The sequence below is a fragment of the Mesoplodon bidens genome (genome assembly GCF_964165515.1).
Source record: "Mesoplodon bidens genome assembly, chromosome: 1".
Lineage (NCBI taxonomy): Eukaryota > Metazoa > Chordata > Mammalia > Artiodactyla > Ziphiidae > Mesoplodon > Mesoplodon bidens.
This window is the reverse complement of record NC_138176.1, coordinates 162,175,193-162,187,111: the sequence shown is the minus strand read 5'-3', so window position 1 is coordinate 162,187,111 and position 11,919 is coordinate 162,175,193. Positions and strand designations below refer to the sequence as shown.

At 41.8% G+C, this 11,919-nt stretch overlaps 1 protein-coding gene across 1 annotated transcript; it reads left to right on the top strand.

Annotated features, from left to right (window-relative positions):
* Window positions 1-9,412: 9,412 nt before the first annotated feature.
* LOC308618127 (F-box only protein 34-like) lies at window positions 9,413-11,627 on the top strand. The gene is given in 3 exon segments (XM_081235571.1): window positions 9,413-10,404; window positions 10,407-10,870; window positions 10,872-11,627. Coding segments are annotated over 3 exon segments (2,133 nt in total). The 5' UTR covers window positions 9,413-9,422; the 3' UTR covers window positions 11,559-11,627.
* Window positions 11,628-11,919: the final 292 nt, after the last annotated feature.

The window sequence follows — 11,919 nt, the reverse complement described above, 5'->3', positions numbered from 1 at the left end:
GCATAGGACTGAACTGCAAAATGTATGTTAGACATATAGCAGGATAAACTTACCAAAGCTTAACTGGTAGAGTGACTCACCGAGAAATTAGGGAGATGAATAGAAAGGCTTACCAGGAGTAAAGTGAAGTTACCAAAATTTGCCCCCTACCCTCTGACTTCTCCCAGGGAAAATGTAAAATGGGTGTCTGTGCATCTCAGGTCTGAGATATTCCCACAGTCACGTTCTGTCATCAAAGACAAGGAACGAAAGGGTTATTTTATGTTTGCTATTTTTGAAGGAGCATTCTAGGGTCCTCAAGAGAAATAGAGAAGGAATAGCTAAATAACGTTTTAAACTTGAGATTACCAATGACAGCCTCCCTAAATTTCAGTGGGGTGGAGTCCACTGGCTGTGAGAAAGTTCCATGCAGCAGCAGGCCTCACCACCTCACTCAGAGTGAATCCTCACCTCAGAGACTTCTTGCCCCATCTGGCCTTTAGGTGAGTGGGGCCATTACCTTTCTTGTGCTTTGATATTTATCTTTCAGTATCTATGGAAATGTTATCTTCTCTGTCCTCACCTGCTAGTCATTTGGTCACAGCCTGAGATGGCAGCTCAGTAAAACCTTAAACCAGTTTGTAGGCTTTCGAAAAGCACTGAGCCCTTTACCTGATGTAAAGGAGGATCTTAATTGCCACTACTTTGGAGATAGACTATGGAATAGAGCTTATGGAGCTTATAGAGCTTATGGAATCACTCTGAGCTAGGTAGAAAGGTCAGAGATGTTTAAACTGAATCTCTGTATAAGCCAGATGTGTCATGAACATAATAACTTTTCTGTGGTATACCCAATCATGTCTCTGTTGCGTTATAGCATTCATGTTAGAAAAACTGATCACTGAAAATCTATACAAGGAATGGAGATCAGCTGTCTTTTGCTAGTAATACAGAAAAACAGTAGCTTGTCTGGGGGAAGAGGAAAAGTGGTAAAGCAATGAATTTCAACATTAACTTTAGATGAGGATCTTCAGGGGACTTTTTAAAAATTACAAATACCTAGGTCCTACTCAGAAATTTGATTTCAGTTGTTGTAGGGAGGACCTGGTCTTTTGTAACTTTGTCAGATATTCACAGATGATTCTGATGTGCATCCCAGGTTAAGATTACTATGGTCAAGATGATAAAAGGAAATCTAAGTACAGTGGAGAGACATGAAGTTTAGGGCTTTATGCACTGAAAACTCAGAGAAGCTTATGTGATTTCATGTAAGGAGCTCAAGATAATTTAACAGGAATATACAATTCCTAAGTAACTAGGGTAGGAGAGATGGGCATTATTTACAGTTTGTTATTCCTAGAAATACACTTCTTAAAACAAGAAAAGTTCCTTCATTCCTGGAAGGATGGGTTAACTCCTTTGCTGATGCCATGGTTTTAGTCAGGAATGCTTCTGTGGTCAGAGGAGCTCTCTCACTAGCTCTCATTCCTTTGTTGTACAGACCATTTTTTGAGCAGCTGCAACGTGTGATGGATAGTTCTGATAATGGAGTGAAAGAACAATGAACAAACCAAAAAAAAGCTGTCTTCTTTTGGGGGAAGACAAGCAATAAGCAAGTAAATATATTTCATGTTAGAGAGTGACAAGAACAAAACACAGAATAGTATAAGAATGGGCTCCAAGCTTACGAAAGAAAGATCAGAAAGGTCATACAGAAGAGATGTTATTGGAGCTGAGACCTGAAGGAAGTGGGACATGAGAAAGTGAGCCATGAGACTTCTCTAGCATGCTTTTTAGTTTTTCCTTGTTCATAATTCTTAAAGTTTAAAAATTTTGATCCCATTCATCCATAACTTTTCTTTGCTGATGTTATTTTTATCTTAAAAATGCAAAATCTTCAGTCTTAATACAAATTAGAGTTTTTCTTATGTTTTATTGTTTCTTAGACTAAAATAATTTCACAGCAGGCTATTTCCTCTGAATCCTCATAAGATTCCTCATTTTCCTCCTTAACTGTATCACGTTTAGTGTTTTTACTCAGTTTGCACAACTGTAGATGGGAAATGGGAAAGCTGATATTTACTGTAGTTTTATTTGACTAGTTTGTAGTTATTCTAGATGGCTGTGAAGAACACAAAGGGAGGGACACCCAACTGGGGAGTCCACTGGTTTGCCAACCATGCCTGAGTTAGCTGAGAACTGTTCCTCTTCCTCTAAGCCTTTAGGAGTTGGTTGTACCAATCTTCAGTGTTTACTTATCTATTTATTTGTGCTAAAAGAATAATTACTATGTGTGCCAGGGTAAATTGGTTTGTTGTTGATGTGGTACAGTCAGGAACTGTTCAAGTTATTCAAGTTACCCTCAGTTCACCACCCTAAAGTTTTGCATGATTCTCAGCTCCTGCTGATTCTCATTTTTTTCTTTGTGTTTGTTCCTATGAACCCAGATCCACAAGGAACTCCTTTAATTTCCTTTCTACACAGTCTTGTTCTGTGTTATGTTATGTAGTGGGTTACCACTTACATTCAATTCCTGAATTTGGAACCTACTGTTTGATGTCTGAAACCCTTCATTATTAACAATACGTATTTCTGCACATTTATTTCATATTTTTTACTCATTTTACAAGAACTGTGGAAAAAAGTTAAATAAATGAGCTCAAATTGCCTTGCTGAAAGTAAGTGACTGCGATATTTACACCCAAACTTTATATCACTAGTTGCTAGGAGAGCAACGAGAACCTCAGTTCCCTATGCACCCACTCCACCAATATCTCCAACCTTTTGCTCTATGGGATTGACTCTAGAGTTAGCATCTTACTCATGGAAATATCTTAAAAGGCCTACAAGGAGAGATAATGCACACTTAATGGTTACCATATATTTCTTTTAAAATAACAGGATACTAAAAATGCCAGCATCTTATATTCATATTGCCTATAATATATATGCTAACAGAATAGGCAAGATAATTAAAATAAGCAACTCATTCTTAGGATAGTTATTGCATCTAACATGTTATTACTGTTTTCCCATAATTCTTGCATCCTCACAGCTCACATGTAAAATACATGGGTAAGGGCTTCCCTGGTGGCGCAGTGGTTGAGAGTCCGCCTGCCGATGCAGGGGACACGGGTTCGTGCCCCGGTCTGGGAAGATCCCACATGCCGCAGAGCGGCTAGGCCCGTGAGCCATGGCCGCTGAGCCTGTGCGTCCGGAGCCTGTGCTCCGAAAGGGGAGAGGCCACAACAGTGAGAGGCCCGCCTACCGCAAAAAAAAAAAAAAAAAAAAATACATGGGTAAGAAATTGCTTTTTGAGTTCAGATCATGGTTGACTTTTGTCATGTGTCTTAAGCACCCGTTCAGGAATTATGCAAAATGAGTATCAGTCAGTTACCTTGTGAATTTGAAATATAGCTAATCAATTTCTTATACATCAGGAGAGAACGAATGTATAACACTTCTTCATTGCCCAGTGAAACATTTAATATCTGGATTTATACACCATTTATCTTGAGTTTCCAGCCTCACATTATGCTTTTTTAATTTAATTTACTCTACTGTATATATGTGCAACAAATTTCCATTCTCCACAGAGAATTTTAATGTCTTCAGCAGAATACAAGTGGGTAAGTACAGATTTTGTCAAGTTGAGATATTCATAGTTTAGTTATATTCCTGATTCAGCAAACACTGTGGCTCTGGGATATTTAACACTAAATAAGAATATGAACATCAAAATAGTGTTTTGCAAGAAATTAGAGCTATAAGCCAAATCCAAGTGCTAATATGTGGTTGAAAAGAGATTAGTTGATGTATGAACTCTCAGCCATTTTACATGCAATTTTAAAGGCTGCTTTCCCATGAACCAGAAACTTAGTAAATCAGGAAGCTACAACTCTAGAAAGAAAATAAATGAAAGAACTTTAAGGCTGCTTATAACTTCCAGTTGCCCACTGAATAAACCTGAAACTCCACTCTCCAGAACTGGGGCCCATATTGTCTTTGCAGGCTCATCCTGAGTTTGCCCAACAAGAACAACCTATGTTTTTAGCCACACCTGATTCCTCCAGGCTTCTAAGATATACTGCTCTATTCCCTGATTTTATTTTTCTAAATATGTTGTTTATACTTCCTGGATGTCTTTTTCTGATTGTCCAGATGGTGAACTCCTGCTTTTCTTTTAAGACCTAACTCAAATATCATCTTTCCTGTGGCTTGCCCTTGGTTTCTCAACTTCATAGCAAATTTCATGTCCTTCTCTATGTTCTTGCACCACTTTCTGCACACCTGAATACTGTGAATGAACTCATGTACATGTCACCAACGATGGACTACGAGCTCCTTAAAAACAGTGTGTGGGCTTCCCTGGTGGCGCAGTGGTTGAGAGTCCGCCTGCCGATGCAGGGGACACGGGTTCGTGCCCCGGTCCAGGAGGATCCCACATGCCGCGGAGCGGCTGGGCCCGTGAGCCATGGCCGCTGAGCTTGCGCGTCCGGAGCCTGTGCTCCGCAACGGGAGAGGCCACAACAGTGAGAGGCCCGCGTACCGCAAAAAGAAAAAAAAAAAAAAAAAAAACAGTGTGTGTATTTAACTCATCCCTTGATCCTCAGCAACTAACGCAATGCCTGATTCCATGTGGGCATTGAGAATGTTCTTTAAAGTGGGCAAAGAAAATAAGATAAATTACAGAATGACATCATATGCTGGTATGGCAATTTAGTAGTAATGAATACATTAAACTACAATGGTTAAATTCAGAATTTTCACATACTGGGATAGTGGCAAAAACAACAAAAAATTTACTTGTAATTTCACAGCCATTATTAGTTTGAGAATTGGGCAAGTCAGCATTCTTCTGTATCATCAACAGTGGCTCTTTTATTGAAATAAATTCTAAAGAAACAGAATTATACTTCTGAAATTTTCACCAGGGGCCATTTGTGTACTTCTTTGTTTTATGAATATTTATGGAGCACTGACTAGATCCTATGCTTTGTGTAAGGCACTCATGATACTATAACAAGCAAGACGGAAGAGGTGCCTGTCCTCAAGCAATAAAAAAATGAGCAATTGGAAAGAGTACAATTAGTGTTATGACTATGAAAGTACAGAGTGTATGCGGTGAAATAATGCGTGGTCTGGAGAGAGAATACATCAGTTCCCGCATATTTGTATAGCTCCTTGCAATGAGTCTCATTGTATTGGAAAGGCTGGTGCACACGTCTGTGTACCCAAGGAATCCAGGGTCTTCAAGGGCTGAGAATGGGATTTCTGTTTTATCCTCATCAAGTAGCAGAATTCCAGCACATATTAGGTGATCAAGAAATATTTCTTGAATGACTGCATTAACGAATTTCTTTCACATCCGTAGTCACACTTCTACTTTATTAAAATAATCCTTTAGCATAAAGAGACTGGAGATAGGAATTCCTCTTTTTTTGGTAAATCATAAAAACAGTGTTGATCACACTTCTCAGTTCATGTGACTAACACTGGTCCACCAATGGCTGCTCACAATTCATTTATAATCCCTCTTTTTAGGGCTTCCCTGGTGGCGCAGTGGTTGAGAGTCCGCCTGCCGATGCAGGGGACACAGGTTCGTGCCCTGGTCTGGGAAGATCCCACATGCCGTGGAGCGGCTGGGCCCGTGACCCATGGCTGCTGAGCCTGCGCATCCGGAGCCTATGCTCTGCAACGGGAGAGGCCACAACAGTGAGAGGCCCGCGTACCACAAAAAAAAAAAAAAAAAAAAAATCTCCCTTCAATCTTCGACTCTCTCTTTCCCTCTCTGTGTATCTATATGCAGAGATCTGGGAGAAGGATTATAAGAAATCCCTTATGGGTCCTGGAGTCAAAAGGTGGAAGGAAGCAGCATCTTTGGTAGGGTCTCAGGATAATAGCTCAGGAGAGTTGGCCAACTCATATTAGTATGTGATATGACCAAGAAATAAAGTTTTATTATGTTTAGCCCCTGAGATCTTGGAGTATTTTGTTACTAAGTAGCCTAAAATACCTTAATTTGCAGCACTTACTATATTTGTTGTGTATCTCCAAGATTTAACACAAATTTTTATATCCTCTTGAAATCTTAGCTAGCAAAAATTATTACCATAAATATTCTGTGAACTTTATCATGCTTTCTTAGATTTAATGAAATAGACAATATTTTTTCTTCTTAGATTTATTTAAATTGTAAATTGGATTTATAGACTTTCTGATGTTGACCAACTATTTTTGTATTCAGGGAATGATCCTATATGATGATCTTTTAATGCACTGAGGAATTTACACACACATACACCACACACACACACACACACTGATAGGGTTTTGCATTTTCTCTTGTCCCTCTATAGTCTAGTAACCTAAATACAGCCAGGATGATCCTTTATAAATATAAAACATACCAACCAACTTTTTACCTCCAATTCTTCCAATTGAGGCAGGAGACAGATGGGACTCAGGCTGAAGAGCTTAAGTTTCTTCTCTGTGGACAGAAACTCCATAACAGCTGGAGTGAGAGAGGAGGCTGGGCCCTACCCAGATAAGAGATAAAAAACCACATATTCCTCATTCTCAAAGTCAAGGAGAGCTTCCCGACTACACATGCATAGAAAGGCTCCTTGGAGGTCAAAAAGGGAGGGAGTGCCACCCCATAGTAAGTGAAGTCAACTACCCATAGGCCTCTTTGCTAGAATCCATCTTGGCTGAGAGATGCGCAGGCATACATGGGGGACCCTGACATAAACCAGACTCAGAACCAGGCAAAGCAAGATGATTGGTCAAAGGAAACCCAGAAGAAATGCCCCATAGAAGTGGTTCAAACTACCCCAACGGTGCAACTCTCTCTCTGAGCCTGCCCGTGTGTCTATCCACACGTACTGTACCTTTTCCTCCTCATAAAAACATTCTCTGGTTGTGTAGTGGCTAGGATTCAGCACTCTCACTGCCGCTGCCCAACCTCAATCTCTGGCTGGGAACTGAAATCCTGCTTCAAGCCACTGCAGGCTGAGGCCACCTGAGATAACTATCTGTTCCCAAAATTATTTGGTTAAGTCTTTCCAAAGACCTGCAAGGCCATGTTTTTAATACTTCCATTTCCCACTTCACTGACTCTGCTCTAGCCACACTGTGTCCTTCTAGTTGTTCTTTTAACATAAGGCCTTTCACCTAATTTACTTGTCATTCTGTTTGGCTGGTATACTCTAAACACACAGGATTCTTTTCTTTTCTCCTTTGTTCAGGTCATGAATCAAATGTTATCTCTTTTATATCAGTTTCCTAAAAGTACAGCATGAGTCAGGCTTGTTTGAGTTATTTATTGAGGATGTTCTCTCAGGAAAAGGGGAGTGAAGGAAGCCAAATAAAGATGGGGAACATCTAAACAAAGATACGGTATGAACATGAGAATCCTTTCAGTTTGTTCCCACATTGTTTTGGTTTCTTGGAAACAGACTTTGAGATAAAAGCTTGCAGAAGATTTATTGGTGTGTACTCTCAAGAAATACACTTCTAAGAAAATGAAAGGTTCAAATTCAGGCAGAGAGGAAGAAGGTAATCCACAGTATGATTGCAACTAACCCCTCAGCCAATCTTAAGAGGAACTCTGGAGTGAGACTGGTACTTCATATTTGTCCCAAGTCGAGGCAGAACACTACAGTACCCAGTTCAGACCAGGAAGCTCTGTAGCACAAATTACTCCATAGAATCAGTCCCACCTTGAGAGAATGGGAGCCATTCTCTCAGCTCTGTCTCAGTTAGTCATCAGCTAAAGTCCTTCCCTGAGAACAAGGGTTGCCTCTCAGACTCGGTAGCTCACATCTGTTTAAAAGATATTGTCCAGAAAAGAAGGCAGCTGTGAGTTGTTATTAGACAATATTAGCAGTTGGGGGATGTGCACACCACTTAATAAAAGGAATATTAAGAAATCACCAACAGCATCTACTACTATCCACCCCTTGCACTGCTCAGATATACCTCCTATTCACATTAAACTGTTCCTGGAGAGACGGATAAAGTGAACCTATCTGGTTGGTCACATCTTCTGGGAAAACATACAAGACCACTGTTAGTGGGAAAAACTACAGCCCTTACTCCAAGAGTTGATCCTAAGGCCATAACCGACACTCATCATTTACTTTCTCCTCTGCCCAATCACTAGATTGGGGATTAGTGTGTAGCACTAACAGCATCAACTTCACCATCTAATCAGCTCGTGGTAAAACAGAAAAACCTACCCTTTTCCTGCTTTGCTTACTCTGATGTATTTTTCTCTATTAACTTTTGATTCCAACAGATGCATACTTACTGATGGTTTATTATTTGTTTTCTCTCACTAGATTTTAAGTTCCACATTGAGAAGAATTTGATCTTTTTTTTAATTCAATGCTTTATATTCAGAGCTTAGAACATTTACCTACATGAAATAAATATTCATTAAATAAATATTCATTCAATAAATTAAGATCTTTACATTTTTGTTAGTAATTAAATTTAACTTTCAGTTTCTTTTTTTTTTTGAAGACTTCATGTTTTAGAATAGTTGTAGGTTCACAGCAAAACTGAGAGGAAGGTATAGAGATTTCCCATATACTTCTACCTGTACACATGCACAGCTGCCTGCAGTAGCGACGTACCCCTACCAGAACAGTACATTTATTATAATGAATGAACCAACACTGACACATCACTATCACCCAAAGTCCATAGTTTACTTTAGGGTTCACTCTCGGTGTTGTACATTAAGGGTTTAGACAAATGTACAATGACATGTTTCCAACATTATAGTATCATATAGAGTAGTATCACTGCTCTAAAGATCCTCCACCTATTTATCCCTCTCCCCCTCCCTCCTAACCTCTGTCAACCACTAATTTTTTAATGTCTCTATAATTTTGCCTTTTCCAAAATGTCATGTAGTTAGAATCACATGGTACACAGCCTTTTTAGACAAGTATATTTCACTTAGTAATATGCATTTAAGGCTCCTAAATGTTTTTTCATGGCTTGATAGTTTTTTGGGTTTTGTTCGTTTTCTTGGTTGGTTGGTTGCTTTTGTTTTGTTTTGTTTTGTTTTAGCACTGAATAATATTCCATTGTCTGGACATACCACAGCTTATTTATCATTTACCTAAAGAAGGATATCCAGGTTGCTTCCAAGTCTTGCCAATTAAGAATAAAGCTGCTACAAATATCTGTGTGCGTCTGCCGCGCCGCGCTGGGCGCTCGGTCCACCTCAGCGGTGGGGAGCGAGCCAGGCCAACTGCCGCCGCCGCTGTATCGCAGTGTGCAGCCCCGGGCCAGGCCCCAGCCGGGGCAGGAGCGCAGAACTGCTGCTCAGTGAACATCCTGTGACTTGCCTTCATTATGCTCATTTCGCAGAGTCATCTTCCATGGTTTATTGCCTTGTTTTGCTGGGGTACATACTAAGAGCCTCTGTTATGCACCTAAAGCCATACTGGAAACTCCAGACGAAAGTGCGACATTTGGAAATCAGCAAGGAAACTCTGAGAACTCCTATGAGCCACAAACAGGCTATAAATGATGAAAAATGCAAAGCTAGCTGTATGAAACCAAGTGTCTTTCCTTCAGCCTCTCTTGGTAAAGCATCATCTCGAAAGCCTTTTGGAATCCTTTCTCCAAATGTTCTGTGCAGTATGAGTGGGAACAGTCCTGAAGAGAGCAGCGTGAATGTTAAAACCAAGAAGAATGCACCGTCTGCAACAATCCACCAGGGTGAGGAAGGGGAAAGGCCGCTTGATATCTGGGCTGTTGTGAAACCGGGAAATACCAAGGAAAAGATTGCATTCTTTGCAGCCCACCAGTGTAGTAATAGAATAGGATCTATGAAAATAAAAAGCTCCTGGGATATTGGTGGGAGAGCTACTAAAAGAAGGAAAAAATCAGGGGATCTTAAAAAAGCCAAGATACAGTTAGAAAGGATGAAGGAAGTCAACAGCAGATGCTACCAACCTGAGCCTTTTGCGTGTGGCATCGAGCACTGTTCTGTGCATTACGTGAGTGACAACGGGGATGGAGTCTATGCCGGGAGGCCTTTGTCGGTCATACAAATGGTTGCCTTCCTCGAGCAAAGAGCCAGTGCTCTGCTAGCCAGTTGTGCGAAAAACTGCACTAACTCACCTGCTGTGGTGCGGTTTTCCGGGCAATACAGAGGTGTGCCCCCAGCCCCTGAGCCCTTGTCTGCCCCAGGAGCATGTGAAGAACCCATGGAAAGGAGAAATCCTGAGGTTGGTGAACCACAGAGTGAGCCAGTCCGTGTCCTTGACATGGTAGCCAGGCTGGAGTCCGAGTGCCTGAAGCGGCAGAGCCAGCGTGAGCCTGGGAGCCTCTCGAGGAATAACAGCTTCCGTCGCAATGGGGGCGGCGTGTTGCTTGTGAATGGCACCCAGGCTGAGGAAAGCAAAACAAAGGCACCTTGGAGGTACCTGACACTCAGGTGAAAATTGTGGGGTCTGTATCTGTGGACTGTGGCCCCTTAAGAGCTGACCATTTTTCTCCTAAGGGGGACCAGGCCTGGGACGGCGCTCCTCGGGGCTGTCCCTCATTGCCAGCAGGCGTGAGTTTGCACACAGACAGTGCAGAATTAGAGCCAGATCAGCAGACTGCCATGAAAAACAGCAATACACATGATGTGGAAATGACAGAGGAACTTGTTGGGTCATCTTTTCCTCCTCGCACCTGTCCCCAAGCCATTGAATTGCCCCCAGATGCTATTGATGGTATGAGTGAAGAGCTTGTGCCTCTTGCTAGCCAAAATCCTGATCAGAGAAGAAAAGAATCTTTGTGCATTAGTATCACTGTGTCCAAGGTAGAGAAAGACCAGCCTTCCAGTTCAAAGTCGTGCGAAGACCCACTTCCAGGGATGTTGTTTTTTTTTGCCATCTGGTCAGCACCAGTCGGGCTGTTCCCAGCTGAATGAAAGCACAACAGAAGAGTCTTCCGAGGCCAGTCAGCTTGAAGATGCTGCTGAGGGTGACAGTGCATCTGAGGGAAAAAGTGTCTCGGCTGATTCATTCGTCCCGCTGGCTTCTGTGGAAAGTACATTACCAGTGCTTGAGGAATCCAGTTGGAAGCAGCAGGTGTCGCATGACTTTCTGGAGACCAGGTTTAAAATCCAGCAGTTTTTGGAGTCTCAGCAGTACATGGCTTTTCTGCCCCAACACATTATGGTGAAAATCTTCAGGTTACTTCCCACTAAGAGTTTAGTGGCTCTTAAATGTACCTGCTGCTATTTCAAGTTTATCATTGAATATTACAATATCAGGCCAGCAGATTCTCGCTGGGTTCGGGATCCACGCTATAGAGAGGATCCGTGCAAGCAGTGCAAGAAAAAATATGTGAAAGGGGATGTGTCCCTGTGCCGGTGGCACCCCAAGCCCTATTGCCAGGCATTGCCCTATGGGCCGAGATACTGGATGTGCTGCCACCGGTCTCAGAAGGGCTTCCCTGGCTGTAAGCTGGGGCTTCATGACAATCACTGGGTCCCTGCTTGCCATAGCTTTAATCGGGCAATCCATAAGAAAGCAAAAGGGACTGAAACTGAAGAGGAGTACTAAAGTTTATGTGCGAGGCAACGGACCGATTTTTAAAACTGCAAACCACCACCTAGATACGCCGTTCCAGTGGGTGTTGCCTCTCAGTCTTCGTTCCAGGAGAATCTCTGCTACTCCTGATACCGCCATTGCTCAGGCATCTTAAATCTCTGAATTTACAAGCTGTACAAGAAAATCGGTCTCATCGTTTCATAGTGGTGCCTCATGTTTGATCCAGGGTCATATCCCACAGTTTGATCCACTTGGCTGTGAATAACTATGCCTGTTTTCCCAAATCAAATCCTTCTTCAAAGGATTGTTCAAAGAAGACTTGCCACCATCAAGAATGTTCAGCAGGGTTCATTGCAGACTATGCAGGCGATCC